This window comes from Onychostoma macrolepis, chromosome 15 (genome assembly GCF_012432095.1).
Source record: "Onychostoma macrolepis isolate SWU-2019 chromosome 15, ASM1243209v1, whole genome shotgun sequence".
Taxonomy (NCBI): Eukaryota; Metazoa; Chordata; class Actinopteri; order Cypriniformes; family Cyprinidae; genus Onychostoma; species Onychostoma macrolepis.
Window position 1 is genome coordinate 30605321 of NC_081169.1, and position 20968 is coordinate 30626288.

The 20968-nt window shown below is 34.9% G+C and overlaps 2 protein-coding genes across 2 annotated transcripts in view; one reads left to right on the plus strand and one right to left on the minus strand.

Moving 5' to 3' along the window:
* Positions 1–843: 843 nt before the first annotated feature.
* stard10 (StAR-related lipid transfer (START) domain containing 10) lies at positions 844–16806 on the minus strand. The gene is made up of 6 exons (XM_058799616.1): positions 16273–16806; positions 5540–5687; positions 5350–5453; positions 3008–3125; positions 2747–2799; positions 844–1419 (listed from the first exon to the last, which is right to left on the minus strand). The coding sequence occupies exons 1-6, from the start codon at positions 16444–16446 to the stop codon at positions 1192–1194; spliced, it is 825 nt and encodes a 274-aa protein (XP_058655599.1). The 5' UTR covers positions 16447–16806; the 3' UTR covers positions 844–1191.
* A 2924-nt stretch (positions 16807–19730) lies between these two features.
* clpb (ClpB family mitochondrial disaggregase) overlaps positions 19731–20968 on the plus strand; it is a 44902-nt gene continuing 43664 nt past the window's right edge. Inside the window, exon 1 of the mRNA XM_058799615.1 lies at positions 19731–20303. Within this exon, the coding sequence (XP_058655598.1) occupies positions 19904–20303 (400 nt within the window). The 5' untranslated portion in view covers positions 19731–19903. The remainder of the gene's footprint in view (positions 20304–20968) is intronic.

Here is a 20968-nt window from a genome sequence, read left to right on the forward strand (position 1 = left end):
TGTTAAACTGGCAAATGGAGGTTTCAAAAAGTATTGAATAAAAGGGTGCCGTTAATTATGGCCAATGTGTATTAGAGAAAAACATTTATTTCATAATGATATTTCCCCCCATTTTAAATTCTTATTATCCAATGAAACGTTAGATTTTTGTGCATTTTTTTAATAAAATATTAAAAGGATTAACAATGCAGATTAATTTTCACAGCCGCCTTTGATCATATTTACCAAGGGTGCCAATATTTTTGGCCATGACTGTATATAAAGCAAAGATTATTGGAGTACATTTTTACAAAAAAAAATCTTGATTATTTTAATGTGCTACTTGCCATTTCTTTTTAATTATTTGTGAAGTTTCTGAGTGAAAATAGTTTCTACTCCAGCAGCCTTGGTGAGCAGAAGAGACTTTTCAAAAACATTAAAAAAATCTTAATTATTATAAACTTTTGACCTCCAGTGTAACTTAGAAAGCTCTTGCACAATTATAAACTTTCCTCAAATGTTTCCTTAAATTCATTAGTAGAAATCAAAACAGGCACAAATAAGTTACCATTCATCAGGAATATAGAGATATAAACTAAAGTGGATGTAGATATAGAGAACATGATGAGAAACGTTAGAGTTTATATTGAGTTCCTGCACAATTTTAAAACTTTGTCTTAGGAGAAATATAATTATATTTTTTAATTATTGGTTTATTTTAAAGAAACTAATTTATTAAAGAGATATTTGTGATTTGTCTTTTATATTGAGAGAAAATTACTATTTTGCAAACTGTATACATACAACATTCTTCACAATAACTTGATCTGCCGGTTTAGAACGAGTCATTTTCCCCCAGGTTCTCACTAAAATAACTTTAGTTTTGCTGCCGACTCTTTCTCTGGCAGGTTTTGTTATAATAAACAGAAGACACATGGCAGAGCTCCAAAAACACAGGCAGTAATTTGTTTTTAATTCTTCGTTACTACATTCATTCATTCATTGAACTCTAGTGCCGTACAGCAGATCGACGTCGGCGCTGTGGGTCTAGAGAAAAACTGCATGCATACATAAGGTCAGGGGTCAGAAATCATAACCATAACTCAAAATCATTTACATCTGTGTAACCAAATTAATCATAATCTGGATTTAGCACTTCAATGGGCTGTGTGTGTGTGTATATATGTGTGTGTGTGTGTGTGTGTGTGTGTGTCAGTTGTTCCCCTCGTCGTCGCTGTGCTCAGCGCGCTCGTCTTTGCTCTCGCTGAGTGAACTCTCGTCGATGTTCTCCAGTGATTCAGCGTGTTGGATGGAGAGTTCGGACAGCGGGATGCTGGAGAGCTGGTTCTGCTCCGGGAACAACCACGGCTTAAAACCCGGACTGTGCTTCTGCTTCCACTCGGGATACCGAAGACACGCTTTACTGATGCGCTTCATCGCCTGAGACACACACAACATGTTATAAAACATTGTTACAATAAATATTAAAATTAAATAATTGCATTTTAAATAAAAAATATATAATAAATAATTTTTTAAATTAAAATTATATAGTAAAACTTTATATTAAAATAAGTGATATTTAAAAATATGGGTAAAATTTAAAATAAACAATGGAAATTTAGATTAAATAAAACAATAAAAGTAGATTAAAACAAAGAATTTAAAACAAAATTGTTAAAAATAAATGATAAAACATGATCACAATAAATATTAAAACAAAATTAAATTTTAAATAAATTTTAAAAATGCAAAATATTTTTATTACTATTCTATAAATAAATATAAATAAAAGTGATATTTATATAAAAATAAATACAAAAACAAGCAATGGAAAAATATAAAATAATGGAAAATTAGATTCAATAATTCTAAAAGTAGTTAAAACAAACAAATATTGAAATAATTATGAAAACATTATGAAACACGACTACAACAAACAGAAAAATACATTCAAATAATAATAAAAAATTACGACTAAAGTTTTTATTTAATTAATAATAATAATAATAATACAAATTACACTTTTTTATTAAGAAAAATTACTTGAGTCTAAACAGACCTAAATAAGCAAAAAAAAAAAAAACTCAAGTTATCAGTAAAATTCCTAAAAATATTGAGATATAATTTTTTGTCTGTATGCCATAGTCCTATGTCTGATGAGCCTCTAAATTAAAGGAGGGCTGAAACGGATTAGTGTTTGTGTTCATCCATCCAGACACACACACACACACAATCTCTACAGTAATTCAATCACAGAAACACATTTAGACACAGTGCAGCTCTTTGTCTCACTGACGTCTCAGAATGTTTGTTTGTATCGTCTGTCGCTTCACTTCTGCAGTCTTCTCCTGTTCTTTTCAAATCATTTCAATTGCCCTGAAACTTTATTTACCAAATCTGAATATCCTGCATTAATGTCTGACTGTATGATTCTTTAGAACTGCAGTGATGCTTTAGAAATGACTGTTCATGATGTCAGTGTTTAATATTTCACAGGTTCTTTTGTCACTCAGTGTCTCTTTATCAATCAATCAATCAATCACTCATCTGTTCTTTCACTCTGTGATGTTTCCTGGGAAAACTGATGACCTACTTCAATGTGTGTACATACACACGCATGCACGCACACACACACACACACATGCACGTCTGCCATTCCGTGTTTTCAGGGTTAATTCTGTTAGGGATGAAGAACAGATGAAAAGTGTAGGAGTGTAAGAATAAACCAGTGTAAGGATGGAGTGAACTAGTGCGCTTTACTCACTTTAGGAGCCAAGAAATGGGAAGACTTGTTAACAACCCACTTGGGAAGAGAACCTGAGAGAGACACAAAGAAAGATCGAGCTTAGAACAGACGGTTTGATTCAGGGCTGTAGATCACACTGATCTGAGCAACCACTCAACAAAGTAAATAAAAATAAAATTACAGAAAAATAAAATGTAAATAAAAAATAAAGTATAAAATAATGTTAAGTATAAAAGAATTAAATATAAAAAATTAATTATTAATGTGTGTGTGTGTCACCTTTCGGGTCCACCTGTGCCAGGTATGTTAAGGTGCAGCTGGTGGGGCCGGTGCGTTGGATCAGGTATCCCGTCTGGATGGAAACGGCTCGCACCAGATCCTTCTTAGGAGGATATTTCTGAAACACACACAATCAATCAATCAATCTATAAACACATCAAGATCAAACTGAAATGACACTCAGTATAGCATCACAATGGTTATGGGAACATTATAAGCTCCCATTCTACATCCCATAATGATCAAAATGACACTCTGGCCTCTCTCTCTCTGTGTGTGTGTGTGTAATGAGAAGAACAGGAGATAAGACACGTCTCTCTCTCTCTCAGTGATGACACAGAGATCAATGCAGTGCGGAGCTGCAGCACACCAGTCTGATCATGTGACTAGAGATTATTAGCTTGTTTCACCGTGACACGAGTCCCCATGAGTCTGTGTGTATTCAGGTTTAAGTCCCCACCTGAATAGAAAAACAGGTACACACACACTCATATTCACACACTCACTCACACACACACACACACACACACACACACACACGAACCAGCAGTTTAATTCCATGCTGCAGCAGAGTCAGATTGTGCAGAGGACTCATCTGGTTCCTGTGGTCTTGTCCCGATGGCTGTCTAGGAGACAGGGTCTTCACTGGGGATCTGTCTCTGGGGCTCATCTAAGTGTCCTGATCTCTGCTGATGTTCAGGGCTGTAGAGGTCATCTCTCAGTCCTGATCCACCATCTGATCTGGATACGGACTGAATCTGCAGTGACCATCTCATCTGGAAGACCTTGTCTCCTAGACGGCCATCGGGACAAGATGAGTCCTCTGCACAATCTGACTCTGCTGCAGCATGGAATTAAACTGCTGGTCTCGTCTGGCCAGAGGACAACAGCACACTATTTCCCTGTTTAATACTGTAAAGCTGCTTTGACACAATCTGGGTTGTAAAGTAATGGTGACTTGACACACAAACACATCTGTATAGCATCACTACAACAGCTGGAGCGTGTCACTGTGAACACAGACTATCATCACATCGTTAGTAATGATCAGCAGATCGTTAGCAGCAGAATCATTACTGTCCTGACGGTCACACAAACACACGTCAGTGCTGCACGCTGACCGTCCAGAAGAATCAATGCAGCGCTTCACACTCAGTCATGAGCAGAACAGCACAGCGATTCCCAAACTTTCAGCAAACACACTTTCCCTCAGATTTCACCTTCATTTCAATAATTTAACAACATATTTGCACGATCACAGTTCTCTGATGTCACTTAATGTTCATATTGTAAACAAATATTTCAAATATTGTAAACAAATACAAGATTTAATCACTTTATTTATTTTTATTATTTATTTATTTTGCTTTTACATCTATACATTATAAGGCAAGACCCTACAGACAAAACCAGCATGCACTGGTCAATTTTGAGATTTTGGTCAGTTTTGTTTCCATAACATGTCTTATTTCAGACTAGATGAAAGAAAACATCCAAAAAATACACCTTATCTTTAAGAGTTTGTTTCTCCACTTCAGCAGCACTTACAAACACCAAAACTTAGAGTTTTATTCCTCTCTATATTCTGAAGGCTTTTACTGAGGGGTTTGTTTATATCTCATTCACATTGATTTTTTACAACAGTTTATTCCTAAAAACATGGCGAAAATGCAAATCTATAAAGGCTGAGAGTTTTTCCTACACTTCAGCAGCACTTACAGACACCAACACTTAGAGTTTTATTCCTATCTATAATCTGAAGGTTTTTATAGAAGGGTTTGTTTATATATGATTCATCTCAGTTTATACAATATTTTATTCCTAAAACAGCAAAAAAACTTTTTTTTTTTCTATTGACAGTATTTTCTAATTTATGGAGAGAAATTCAAAATCCCCACAGTAAAAACCTTCAACTCTAAAATCAAACAAGAATTTTGAACCTAGATTTAATCATAAGATTTAATTTGCATATTAGCACATTTCAGAAAACATAAACATTTGTCTTAATTTACTGTGATCAGTCAAATGGGGAAAGTAATGATAAATAAATATAATATGATGATATCAATTAATATATATTACTTTATTCACCTGTAATGTCTTGCCTACATTTAATTTAAATACAAATATTTATTAGCTTTTTATTTATTAGCTATGGTTATTATTTGTTATTAAACTAATTAAATAGTTACTAATTAAACAGAACTACAAAGATAGATTTAAAAAACTAAAATACTAAGACTTTAATTAAAATTAAAGAGATAACAGGACATATAAAATGAAACCTAATTCAAACTATTAACAAAAACTATAATAGACTAAACTAACACAGCGTCACTCACAGCGTGTTTGATGGAGTAGTTCATGATGATGTAATCGTTGCCCATCGGCAGCCAGGAGCGCAGGGTGATGACATCACGGTTCTTCAGCGGTTTAGGACACTTCCCTAAAAAGTATGAACACTTAGCATGAACACAAAGTAAATTGCATATTTTGATATTTAAAGGCTAATTCTGCAGTGGCAGAACTTACAGGAGTAATAGCCCACATCTGCGTTGACCGTCAGTTTGCCGATGTCGAATGTCTCGATGACATTTGCGTCCCACTTTCGCCGATACTCGATGTCGTGGAGCACATCGTACATGGTCTCAGCTGGGATGTCCTTACACAGCATTCGACACTGAGGAGAGAGCAGAAGAACTACGTTACCCAGAATGCATTACAGGCCATAAAGTGTCAACAAGAAACAGTCAGAAAAACTAAAAACATAAATTTAATTGCTTTAAATAAAATTTAAAAATGTAATTACATTTAAAAAATTAATAAAAATACATGAATAAAATTATAAAATATAAACAAACTTTTTCCACTAGTTGCCAAGGCAACATTTCTTATTTAGTTTAACAATGTACTAAAATAACTAAAACTCAAATAAAAATGAACAATAAATCCCAAAACCTAATAAAAATGACAAAAATATAAAATTAAATTACTAAGACTTTAACTAAAATTAAAACGGAAAATTAAAAAAAATTAAAAATTAAAGTTTAGTTGAATTTGAAGTAGTAAGACAGCTAATAATAAAACTAAAACCAAAAAATTATAAACATTTAAAAAAAATTAATAAAACTTTATAGATTATTAATTTTTATTATTCTATTTTCACTTTAATTTTAAAGACATTTTAAAAACAAAAACAGCTAAAAATGACAAAATCAACAAATACTTTAAAATGAAAGTGAAAAACAAAAGATAAAAATAATTCAAAATACTAACAATATATATATAACATTTCAAACGATACTGAAATAACACTAGTCAGAAGTGACAAAACAAATATTTAAAATGTAAATATCTCTGGATGTTTTTCTCCTCCTGGAAATGGACCAATATTCAGTACAGTACTGTTCAAACATCTGAGATATACTTGTGAAGTAGCAGATCATATTCATGACCGTGTCATAAAATAAAAGCTGTAAATGAAGCTCGACACACATTCTGTGATAATTCAAGCGTCCGTGACCCTAAAAGCGAAACACACGCCTGTAACTAATGACCTACATCAGGTGAAACGAGGCTGCAGTTACTCTGAATCTGAAGTGATCTGTGAATTATTAAACCGGGACATTAAAGTAGATCTCATCTCAAAAGAACTTATGTTTTCTAGAGCGACGACAAGAACGAGAGAACCAATGAAAAACAGCTGTAGGCACAGAAACCACACACTAAAGTCCTCCAAAACTCACTTACAGAGGAAAAGTACTGAAACAAAAATGATTATCATATAAAAATGCTGTGAAGATTTATACAGAACAGCCTCACAGCGGTTACAAACAGGGTTATTCTCGTTAACTAAAATTAACCTACTAAACCATTTTTGTTAATGTGTGTGAAATAAAGCTGAAATAAAATAAAATATAATTATTGGATGAAAAACTTATGTTTTTACATTTTTATTTATAATACTTGTTTAAGTTAATTATACCTCGTAATAGTTTTTTTTTAAAAGTACTAAAAACTTACAGTCTATAAAAACAAAGTATATAAATAGAAGCTAATTCAAAACATTGATTAAAACTATAATTGTATTTAAGTAATGCTAAAATAACAGTGAAGCACAAACAGATTTTAAGGATTAACCAGAGATCAAAACATTGACATGAATTATAAACAATGATGCAATATAATATTCTACTGACTTGCATAAAAATGCACAAAATGTATAAAAACTGAGCATTCACCATATAAATACAAAATTCAAATAAATATTTACACATTTATAAAATGTTATAAAATATTTAGGTTATTATAGTTCCTGTTTCTCTGATTGGTTTAGGATTACTGCGAGTGTAGTTCTTAGTTATTAAACGGTTAAACATGATTTTGAAATAAATAAATGAAATCATCTACAGCAGCAAACATGATCATTAATGAGCTCAGCGCTGGTCAGTCTGTGGTGAGAGAGGCAGAAGGACTAAAACACTTGACTGGGATTTCCTGAAGCTCTACTGGAGCCCAACATCACGAGTAGGAGGACAGATTGTAAGTGTGTGTGTGTGTGTGTCTGTGTTTGTGTGTGTGTGTGTGGTTCGGGGGAAGCCCAACAGCTTTTTGGAGAATCTGACATCTACAGCCACCCACATGCTGCACACTCATATGTATGTATGTGTATGTGTGTGTGTGTGTGTGTGTGTGTGTGTGTGTGTGTGTGTGTGTGTGTGTGTGTGTGTGTGTGTGTTTTGGTTTGCAGCGCATTATTTAATGCCTGCAGTTGTGTGTTCTTTACTGACATCTATTCTTTCATTATCAAGACACACACACACGATCTCCGATCTCTCTTTCTGTGATCGTTGTGTTTGTTTCACCTGCTAATGAGCAGAAAACAAGCCGTAAACCAGCAGCAGAAGGGATTTTAATGCAGCGAATCCACCGCCAGCTTCACTCTGTGACTCTCTCAAAGGAGTTTCTGCAGAAAACATTTGCCTGAAGCTCCTGACGATAAGCAATACTCAAACTACTGCTGTATATAATGCAAATAAAAGCATTATCAGCTGTACTGAGACACTCAGAGCTGAAGAACGTCTGGATGTTTCACAGATGAGACGCCCTTTAACAAACACCACTGCACACATCTCAGTAAGATCCATATCAAACACACACACAAATGTAGACACTGCACTGCACTAGACTTCTATTGTTTTTATATACAGCTGGTTATAATTAATATCCATTTTAACAATTTTATTTACTATTACATACATGTATACACACACAAACAGTTTATTATTTATTCTCTATACAACAGAAAAATTAATTTACATCATAATAAAAAATAAAAATAAATAAGTTATATATGGTAAATACATGACTTTGTGAAAAAATGTTAATATATAAAAATATAATACCGGTATTAAAAAAAAAAAAAAAAAAAAAAAATTATTATATATAATATACAGGTGCTGGTCATATAATTAGAATATCATCAAAAGTTGATTTATTTCACTAATTCCATTAAAAAGTGAAACTTGTATATTATATTCATTCATTACACACAGACTGATATATTTCAAATGTTTATTTCTTTTAATTTTGATGATTAGAGCTTACAGCTCATGAAAGTCAAAAATCAGTATCTCAAAATATTAGAATATTTACATTTGAGTTTGAATTAATGACCATCCCTACAGTATAAATTCTGGGTATCTCTTGTTCTTTGAAACCACAATAATGGGGAAGACTGCTGACTTGGCAATGATCCAGAAGATGAACATTGACACCCTCCACAAAGAGGGTAAGTCACAGAAGGTCATTACTGAAAGGTGTGGCTGTTTACAGAGTGCTGTATCAAAGCATATTAAATGCAAAGTTGACTGGAAGGAAGAATTTGGGTAGGAAAAGGTGCACAAGCAACAGGGATGACCGCAAGCTTGAGAATACAGTCAAGCAAAGCTGATTCAAATACTCTGTCATCTGCTGGTGTTGGTCCACTGTGTTTTCTGAAGTCCACAGTCAACGCAGCCATCTACCAGGAAATTTTAGAGCACTTCATGCTTCCTTCTGTTGACAAGCTTTATGGAGATGCTGATTTCATTTTCCAGCAGGACTTGGCACCTGCCCACACTGCCAAAGGTACCAAAAGCTGGTTCAATGACCATAGTGTTACTGTGCTTGATTGGCCAGCAAACTAGCCTGACCTGAACCCCAGAGAGAATCTATGGAGTATTGTCAAGAGGAAGATGAGAGACACCAGACCCAACAATGCAGATGAGCTGAAGGCCACTATCAGAGCAACCTGGGCTCTCATAACACCTGAGCAGTGCCACAGACTGATCGACTCCATGCCACGCCGCATTGCTGCAGTAATTCAGGCAAAGGAGCCCCAACTAAGTATTGAGTGCTGTACATGCTCATACTTTTCATTTTCATACTTTTCAGTTGGCCAAGATTTCTAAAATCCTTTCTTTGTATTGGTCTTAAGTAATATTCTAATTTTCTGAGATACTGAATTTGGGATTTTCCTTAGTTGTCAGTTATAATCATCAAAATTAAAAGAAATAAACATTTGAAATATATCAGTCTGTGTGTAATGAATGAATATAATATACAAGTTTCACTTTTGAATGGAATTAGTGAAATAAATCAACTTTTGATGATATTCTAATTATATGACCAGCACCTGTGTATATATATATATATATATATATATATATATATATATATATATATATATATATATATATATAATACGTTTTAAATAAGGTCTTTTGTACATTTAATTGACAGAAAAATTAGATAATATAGCAAATTAACACACACACACACTATAGTAATATAATAATAAATAAAGTAACATATACAGTATATAGTAGTAATAGTATTAGTTTTATATATATATATATATATATATATATATATATATATATATATATATATATATATATATGAATGTATAAACGTGTAAATATTTTCAAAATATATACTGCATGTGTGTATTTATATATACATAAATATACACAAAACACACATATATTATGTTAACAAAAACTTATTTTGGATGCAATTAATCATGATTAATCTTTTGACAGCACTAATATATACATATATATATACATATATATAGAGAGAGAGAGAGAGAGAATTTTTTTTGTTTTGTTTTTTATTTTCAAAACTTTGATTTTTATACCGTTTTATACCATGAGCTTCACTGAAAGAGACCGTTTTCCTAAAAAGTATTAATTAGTATTAAACTAAACTATTAGAAATATTCATACTTTTGATTTTTCATCATTTTCTCACCCTCATGTCAATCCAAACCTGCTTCAGCTGAATGTTAACCCTGTTCTTTTATATACAACAAAGTAAATGAGGACTGAACGTCATTCAGAGTCCAGGATCGGTGAATTAATTTTGAGTTAATTTTGATTCTGGAACATTTCAAGCGTCTGTTGTGCATGTTTGATAACGGTTGGTTCTGTGTGAGATGGTTTGAGTCCCGAGAGAAGCGTCGTTCCTCCAGAGAGACATGAGGAACAACACACACTGATCACGAGGGACGGTGGCGTTTTATCACTCACACACACACACATTACTCCTCTATTCTCATTAGGACTTCATTTATCACATCATTAGTTTTCTTTCTCCATGACTGGTCAATAAAGGCAGATGCTGAACCTTTAGAAAATGACGGCCAATCTACATGTTAAGAAGATCTGAAATGAACCGCAGCAGACACTTCTAGAAACAAGCTTGATTTCAGGCAGCAGTATGCCATGCATTTTGTCAGAAAATATTTAAAAAATGAGACAAATGCAGTTTTGTCGTCTTAAAGGGACAGTTCACCAAAAATGATCATTTTGTCATCATTTACTCGCACTCATGTCATGTTATTTAATATCACTTAGATACTATTACAGTTTTTATAACTATTTTAAATTATTTAACTGTTTGAAATATTTTTGAATTGTTTAATTATTTTAATTTTAATTCATTTTAATTTTAATTAATGTTTAGGTGATTTTGTTCATAAAAAAATATATATATATATATATTTTTTTTGTAGAACTGGCAACAACCTGAAAAAATATGTTTTTAAATATTCTATTTTATTTTTATTTAAAGTTTTTTATTCCAAGTAACTAAACTTTTTTTATGGTTGTAGTTGAAGTTAAGAGTTTAGTTTACGTCTTTCTTTTGTGGAACACAAAAGGCGATATTCAGAGAAATGTCTCAGAAAGGTTTTTTGTCCATACAATGAAAGTCAATGGGGTCGAAGTTATTTGGTTCTCAACAATCCTCAAAATAAGAATTAAAGAATTAAATTAAAAGAAGAATTAAAGTCATACAGGTGTGTAACAACATGAGGTCAAGCAAATGACGACAGGATGATCATTTCTGGATGAACTGTTTCTTTAAGATGTATATTTTAATCTTACTCTGCCAAATTCAACCACATTTGTATGAAAATTAATCCCGTGTCATAAATTTCATGATTGTAACAGACATAACCTGATTATAATGTTCACTACCAATACTAATGCTATACTACTATTACTACTACTACTAATAATAATAATAATAATGATGATGATGATGGCATTATTAATATTTATCTCTTCACAAAAGATCACTGCACATATCCTGTGCATATGAGAGAGAGTATATTTATTCACTGAATCAATCTCGCTCGCTCTTGTTCTCTCTGGCCTTTTGCCTGCAGGCTATAGAGTATTTCTCACACTTCAGCATTTTGTGTTATTATGCTTTACTGCGGTTTCCACCACAGGAACACAAGTCAGCACACACACACATATACACACATGTCTGGTTTGCTATCCTTGTGGGGACTCTCCATAGGCGTAATGGTTTCTCTGCTGTACAGACCGTATATTCTATCGTCCTACACCAACCCTACACCTAAACCTACCCCTTACAGGAGACTACAGCCATTTTTAGATTTTCAAAAACTCCATTCTGTGTGATTTATTAGCTTGTTTACCCGTGACATGAGTCCCCATGAGTCTGTGTGTGTTCAGGTTTAAGTCCCCACCTGAATAGAAAAACAGGTACACACAGGCGCGCACACACACACACACACACACTCACTCTCTCACACACACACAGGCGCGCACACACACACACACACACACACACACACACACACACACACTCACTCTCTCACACACACACAGGCGCGCACACACACACACACACACACACACTCTCTCACACACACACACACACACACACACACACACACACACACACTCACTCTCTCTCACACACACAGGCGCGCACACACACACACACACACACTCTCACACACACACACACACACACACACACACACACTCACTCACACACACACACACACACACACACACACACACACACACACACACACACACACACACACACACACTCACTCTCTCACTCCCACTCACTCACTCACTCACACACACACACACACACACACACTTGTTGTGTGAAATGAATGCAGATTTTATAGTTGATTCAGCAGATTCTTTCTCCCACAGAAACACAAACAATGACGAGGGTCAGTTTTCACTGGAAATTAAAAGATTTTAAGTCACTAATGATATTAGAGACGACTGAAACTCCAAACTGGCACCGTATCTGTGATCTGAAAGAGACGCTGGTGTTTGACTAAAGAATCTCTTCAATTCATTTTTTTTTTGGTTTCAGCACCGATTCTGGAACTGAAAATCAGCCTGAAAATCCCCTGCTGCCTGACCTGCTTTAAACTGGAATATAAACCGGAGAAATGTAGACGAGCTACATAATATTAATAGGTTAATACCAACTTTTGCAAAGTTTCTGGATTGAAAACTGTAATTAAATGAAGGATTGAATCAGAAAATGAAATGATTGACAGTGAAAATCATAAAGGATGGGACAAAAAAGATGATACCTTACATCAGAAAACACCTGAAGTCTTTGAATGTAAATCTGAGTTGAAACTCGTGTATTAAATAAATTCAATGCACACAGACTGAAGTAGTTTAAGTCTTTGGTTCTTTTAATTGTGATGATTTTGGCTCACATTTAACAAACCCAGCAATTCACTCTCAACAAATTAGAATTGTTGGCCTTCTGGAAAGTATGTTCATTTACTGTATATGTACTCAATACTTGGTAGGGGCTCCTTTTGCTTTAATTACTGCCTCAGTTCGGCGTGGCATGGAGGTGATCAGCTTGTGGCACTGCTGAGGTGGTCTGGAAGCCCAGGTTTCTTTGACAGTGGATTTGTACATAGATTCTCTCTGGGGTTCAGGTCTGGTGAGTTTGCAGTCAAGCACACCAACACCATGGTCATTTAACCAACTTTTGGTGCTTTTGGCAGTGTGGGCAGGTGCCAAGTCCTGCTGGAAAATGAAATCAGCATCTTTAAAAAGCTGGTCAGCAGAAGGAAGCATGAAGTGCTCTAAAATGTCTTGGTAAACGGGTGCAGTGACTTTGGTTTTCAAAAAACACAATGGACCAACACCAGCAGATGACATTGCACCCCAAATCATCACAGACTGTGGAAACTTAACACTGGACTTCAAGCAGCTTGGGCTATGAGCTTCTCCACCCTTCCTCCAGACTCTAGGACCTTGGTTTCCAAATGAAATACAAAACTTGCTCTCATCTGAAAAGAGGACTTTGGACCACTGGGCAACAGTCCAGTTCTTCTTCTCCTTAGCCCAGGTAAGACGCCTCTGACGTTGTCTGTGGTTCAGGAGTGGCTTAACAAGAGGAATACCACAACTGTAGCCAAATTCCTCGACACGTCTGTGCGTGGTGGCTCTTGATGCCTTGACCCCAGCCTCAGTCCATTCCTTGTGAAGTTCACCCAAATTCTTGAATGGATTTTGCTTGACAATCCTCATAAGGCTGCAGTTCTCTCGGTTGGTTGTGCATCTTTTTCCTTCCACTCAACGTTCTGTTAACATGCTTGGATGATTAGCTGATTGGCATGTCACCATATTCTAATTTGTTGAGAGTGAATTGGTGGGTTTTGTTAAATGTGAGCCAAAATCATCACAATTAAAAGAACCAAAGACTTAAACTACTTCAGTCTGTGTGCATTGAATTTATTTAATACACGAGTTTCACAATTTGAGTTGAATTACTGAAATAAATGAACTTTTCCACGACATTCTAATTTATTGAGATGCACCTGTATACAAATATATATATATATATATATATATATATATATATATATATATAAAAACTTTGCAGAGACTGACTTAAACACCACTAACAAACACACGAGATGTTTACGGTTATCAGGTTGTGTTTCATCAGGTGTGATGCTCTGAGATGCAGAATGAAGGCCTGTATTATAATCATAAAAGAGATGTTTCCTGTTCTTTCTGCAGAAAAAACAAGCAAGCATGCAGTCTGAACACACACACACACACACACACACACACACACACACACAGGTCTGTTCTACAGCGTCGTTTATCAGCTGCTTTCCTAAAGACACACAGATCTAAGAAAAGAGCCTGCGGTGGATATCGTCAGAAGCGATGGATGCTGCGAGAGGAACGTGGGTTTGGCTGCTCTGCAAACAGAGAATCATTCCACCTGATTTACCCGCTCCTGCTTTACTTCTGCTCGCATAACTTCGCTTCTTTGTTTGGTAGATTTCTTCCTATTTTGTGAACAAAGGGCGAGTGTGTGTGAAGCACAGGTGAGCGGTGTGAGAACCCAACACCTGAACAAGCAGGCTTTGAACTTCCTGAACTCCTATATTCCTGCGTAACCTTGAGCAAACAGAGACACCAAAGATCCGGTATTGATGGAAAACTCTAGATGAAGCACACCGGTTTGAGTGTGCGAACCCGAGCTGACCTCGGTCCAGTCTGGATGCGCTTGATAAACGGATCTTGACACGTCTGTCAGACTCTCCGTGAATCTCACGCTTCAGCGGTTTCTCGCCGGTCTGAGAAGATAAACACACGCGTGGAGATCCTGCTGGGTTTCCGTTACAGAGCAAACACACCCGTACATGTGCGTCAACACCTGCTGGATAAACCTGCTCGGCCGTCACACACCCGGATGTGCCGCTAAACACACACTCACGCTTCTGTTTAACCCTATACATGACCAAAACTCTGCCGTTTACTTCTTCATCTCTCCATCAGCACTGCATTATATATGTTTGGATCATTTCCATCTCATCTTACTGAGACATATTATTAGAGACATAGAGTGACAAGTGTTAAATTAGTTCAATTGCGTTCTATTTTCATTTCAGCGTTTTTTATTGTGTTTTTAATATTTTTATTAGTTCTTTTTTTAAGTCAATACAATTTTTATTTTATTATTATTTACTCAATGAAGTATTTTTACATAGCTTTTTAATATTTTATGTTATTTCAGTTAAGGTCTATTTTTCTCAAGTAATGAAAATGTTAATGGTTTTAGTTGAAAACCATAGCCCTGAAAGTTACTGATATTTACATCTTTTTACGTAAATATCTGCTACACTTTTATAAAGATCCCATTGATTTACATTACAATCAGAATTTCATGCTTTTTGGCCCATAAATACCAGCATCTGCATATATTTTAATAAAATTTAGCTGGTTTTTCCTCCATAGTTTCATTATTAAAAATAAAGGTTCTTTATTGGCATCAATGGTTCTGTGAAGAACCTTGAACATCCACAGAACCTTTCAAATGCAGAAAAGGTTCTTTATAGTTGAAAAAGGTTTCTAAAATGTTCTTCAAAATGGTAATTTTGGGAACTGTTCACTGAAAGGTTCCAAAAATGGTTCTTCTATGGCATCACTGCAAAAACACCCTTTTGGAACCTTTATTTTTTTTAGGTTTGTTATGATCGGACAATATTTGGCTTCAACTATTTGAAAATCTGGAATCTGAGGGTGCAAAAAAATCTAAATATTGAGAAAATCACCTTTAAAGTTGTTCAAATGAAGTTCTTAGCAATGCATATTACTAATCAAAAATGAAGTTTTTATACATTTACGGTAGGAAATTCACAAAATATCTTCATGGAACATGATCTTCACTTCATAGCCTTGACATAAAAGAAAAATGGACAATTTTGACCCATACAATGCATTGTTGGCTATTGCTACAAATACACCTGTGCTGCTTATGACTGGTATCACATATGATACTCAACAAAAACACATTTCTTTATATTTGGACTATTATTTCAGGTTGATCATCTGAAGTTGACATGAAGCTGTAGACCAGCAGAAACCAGCTCAGACCAGCAGGCTCACCTTGATCCTGTGTAAGCTCTTCTCCTCCTCCAGAACCTGGATCCAGACGCAGATGTTGTTCTTGTTGTAGTTGAGACTCCAGTCTTCCTCGGATTGACACTCGTGTTTAAACCGGCTAAAAGCTCGGTCATCCGGGATCAGAACCTCTTCCTCGGACATCTTCGTCTTCATCATCCTCCTCCTCCTCTTCTGAGACCGGATCCCGGATGAACTAACGGAGGAGTTCGCTTTTAAAGTTTGAGGATTCCCAGACGCTTGCGATCGGACGCGCGTTGCGTTTTGATGAGCGCGAGAGAGACGCGCGTTAAACGCACCGGTGGTTTCTCCCTGTGAACCGAATCTCTGCGGTTTCTGATCCGGATTCGCGTCTGATGCTCAAACATATGCGCTTCCGCGGGTTTAAAGATCCAGATGCGTGCGAGTAAACTGACGCAGCCTACTAATGCGCGTGGAAGATGAAGAAACGCAAACGCGTGAGCAGCTGTTACATCCCGCTGCGTGCGTGTGTGCGCGTGCGTGTGTAAAAGATGAGCGCAAACGGGAGCGCGCAAGCTTGACTGACAGCTGAGCCCCGCCCACCCTCGTGCACGCGCGCAGCGTTGACGTGTTATTAACTTCCCATCATAACCACCGCATTTATCGATTTTCCTTCTTCTGAATAATCTTGCATTAAGATTAGCCTACTCTTCATACAAAACATCATACACGAGAAAATTATGAGGCTTCAGTAATTCTTCATAAAGTTACTTAGTATTTTAACATTATTGAGGCAAAGTCATGCATGAAACTCAGTGCTGAGGAGAATTTGCACTTGCTAAATATAATTTTCCAAATATCATCTTACTAAGACATATTGTAGGAGAAAGAGATATAAAGTGATGATAGATAGATAAAAAAAAAAATTCTGACTATTATTTCACATTCACAGAATTAATGATCTACAGATTGAGACTATTACTGATACTACTATATTTTATTAAATAAAAACATCAAATGCGTTTAATAGTCAATTTAATAGGCAAATGTAATCAATAATTTCAATAAATAAATATATATTTGTAAAATAAATGATAATTTTATTAAATGTATTTAATGGTGAATGTAATAATAATAATAATAATATAAACATTAATTAAATGTGCTTAATAGAACATTTAATACATCAATAATACATCAATAATTAAAAAATATATATTTATTTGTTTATTAAATGCATTTAATAGTAAATGTCATACATAAAAATAAATCAATAATTAATAATAAATCAATATTTTAATGAATTATAATTATTAATTATAAGAAATATACATTAAATAAATATAATTGTAATAAATATTTAAAATATAAATTTTCACAAATGTTTAATTTTAATAAATAGCATGTAGATTAAATGAATGAAATTGAAAAATTGAAATAATACTTTAAAAAAAAGATCATTTCATTTGAAAGAAGAGAAGTTTAGTGTTACACACTGTAAAAAAAAAAACTATTTGAGCCAACTTAAAATTTTAAGGCAACCAGCTTCAGCAGATTTTTGAGTTTTCTCAACTTGTCGTTTTAAGTTTATACAACAAAAATTTGAGAATCTCCCACAAAAATAAGTTGAGCAAACTCAAAAATCTGCTGAAGCTGGTTGCCTTAAAATTTTAAGTTGGCTCAACTTTTTAATTTATTTACAGTGTAGAGCCTGCTAAAGAGAACCCCAACATCCACCAAAACACCAGTGCATTCAAACACATTGAGCAAACAAGTGTTTAAATGAAACTGTGCTAATTTATGTTTTAATAATAAAGACATACATGTAGCAGGAAACATGTGAGACACACCACAGGAAGTCTGAGGTGTGGAGATGCTGGCTTGTATTTTTCTCATCAAACCGCAGTTACCTGAGAGAAACATCAGTAACATCTCTAAAACACCTCACCTGATGACAAACACACATTTACTCTACATGCACTGTTATTCTCATATCTGACATCAGCCATCATAAACTCGACTCGTGTCTGAATATCAGAAATGAAAATTCATGCGTGCAGTACTTTAGACTCTTGTGTAAAGTCAATAGCAGCATTTAAATGTCCATCTGTGGGGCTTTTCTCCATTAAACGTCCAAATAAACAGCCATGCAATCAAATGATGTAATTCTGTTAAAGATTTTTCAGCTGATAGTGATCATAAGAAGTTCAGATTAACCCTTAGCACTATAATCATTCTAGTGATGAAGAATAAAACAGCTTGTGTTTTATAAGTCAGCATAAACGTCCAGTGACGTAGTTCAGCTGAACCTTAAGACAATGAATTGGGCATGAAGTAGCATGCGAGTCTAATATTCATATTTGCATTAATATTCTGCTTTTGTTCATCTGTTGGCTGATGACAGAGAGAGAAAGTGTTGCTCGTGTATTTTGTGAGTTTAGGCGCCTCCTGCAGGTCACACGCGTCATGCTCATAATATATAATAATATATGGGCCTAATACTAGTGATTTAACAATAATACAATAATACAATATTATTATCAAACTCTAAGCTGAAGCAGAAAAAATTATCTTTCGTCTCTCAGTTCTCAAAATTTAAAAACTGTGGTTAATTTGAAAACTTTTTTATATTATTGTATACATATGCATGTCCAAAAATGTATTACCCTTAAATAAATAAATAAATAAAATGGCACTGAACACCTATAATGTTACAGAAAATTCAAATTCAAAATGATTTAAATTGCTCCATGTTTTCATGCGTTAAATCAGGGCAATATTTTCAAACCCCAAAATATAATGAATCTCACGCAAGGGTCATGTATTATGATATATAATAAAATGTAGGCTTTACTAGTAACACGATATTACAATTTAATATCAAAACTTGAGCTCAAGCAGAAAAATCTATCTACTGTCAATCAACTTGATTCATTTGAAAATAAATAAATAAATAAATAAATAATATATATATATATATAAATACTGGTTCATTTGCTAGACTTGGGGGTCTTTGTTTTGTTTTGTTTTACATTATTGTGAATATCCAAAGTTGTATTTCCACTACAACTTTAAAAAATAAATAAATTAAATAAAATTAAGTAATTAATTAATTGATTAAACAAAAATAAATACAAATAAAATAAAACCCTAAATCTAACACTAACCACTTTTAAAATTTTCTATGGGTTAAATATAATTAATTACTGGTTTATATATATTATATATATATATATATATATATATATATATATATATATATATATATATGCATGTCCAAAATTTGTATTACCATTACAACTTTCAAAATAAAATAAAATAATGAGACAAAATAAAATAAAATAAAATAAAATAATGTTAACAAAATACAACAACAACAAACAACAACAAAAAATAAAATAACATAAAATAAAAACAAGTAAAATAAACTTTCTGCGTGCATGCGCGGCGGCGGTGACGTTATTAAACTACACTTCCCATGATTCCGCGCGCATCACGGATGTTTTTCGTTTACCGGATACACGTTTCTGCTCTCGAGCTTTGATTCACCTACTGACATTAAAACCATAAACTGGTTGTCGGTGAGATCACAGGAACGCGAACTCTTAACGCGCCGTCTTGTCTGTTAACGGAACCCGTTGTTGTTACGGTCGCGATGTTCCTGTCGTCGGTACCGGCGCGCGTCCTGATGCGAAGGTCGCGCAGTCTGTCGCCGCACCGCGCGCTGCAGACCGGCCACGGCGAGGCCTCGCGCTTCCGAAACCTCTGCGAGCTCGAACCGAACCGGAGCCCGGTGGCCAGCGGATCGCGAGCGTCCAGGAAAAGCGTCGCGTGCGAGGAGTCGCGCATGCAGTACCATCAGCTGGCCAGCAGGTGGCGCGTGAGTCTGGAGAACCGGCGGAGCAGCTGGGCGAGTCTGACCGCCGCGGGGCGCTGCGGAGGCGGACACCAGAGCCGCTCAGAGTCCGCTGCTGCTGCTGGAGCCGCGGGCGTCGCGGGCGTCATCTCCGCCGCGGCGCTCGCCTTCTGCTTGAAGAAAGACAAAGACGATAAAGGTCCTAAACACCCCCCACACGCTCTATTCACACAGAACGGGCAGAGTTATCATAATACAATTCACTTATGTGCAGTGTTGGGGAAAGTTACTTTTATATTGCGTTACTTGGATACTTTTTATGGAAAGTAATGCGTTACTTTTGAGTTACTTTTAAAATCTGGGCAGGGCTTGCTTGTTTGTTTTTAATATTAAAAAAAGTTATTCTTTTACAAATGTAAAAGCCCTTTCACACCAAAAGTGAAGTGAATACACCTCAGTCTGAAGGAGATGTAGATTCACGTGTGTACAGTAGAGGACACAGCTCAAACTAATCACATGAAGAATATGACGCAGGAGAAGAAAGTTCAACACTATTCAGCAATAACTAACACAAATGTGTCATTTCTGCTTATTAGTGTGGTTGAATTGGATCATTGAAGGTCAGCAGCAAAGACATCGGTTAATAAAATGGGATTAAATACATAAATTATATTTTTCTTATTTAACATGTTTAATTATTGCAGGTTTGTATAATATTCTGAGTTTGCATTTGACTGTTTTTATTGATTTTGAGGAACACTGAATCTGTTTTTGTGCAGGTGAGATGAGAAAAAATGTTCAAAATGTTATTTAAGCCTAACATTATAGATATTAGGTTACACCAACAAAACTAAATTTAAGGGT

Bases quoted from the DNA above. Each gene is read 5' to 3' on its own strand.
- stard10 (XM_058799616.1), bottom strand. From the start codon at position 16,446: ATGATGAAGACGAAGATGTCCGAGGAAGAGGTTCTGATCCCGGATGAC. The intron at 5,688-16,272 runs GTGAGCCTGCTG...CTCTCTCCTCAG, and splicing joins AGAGCTTACACAGGATCAAG to TGTCGAATGCTGTGTAAGGA. The intron at 2,800-3,007 runs GTGACACACACA...TGTCTCTCTCAG, and splicing joins GGCACAGGTGGACCCGAAAG to GTTCTCTTCCCAAGTGGGTT.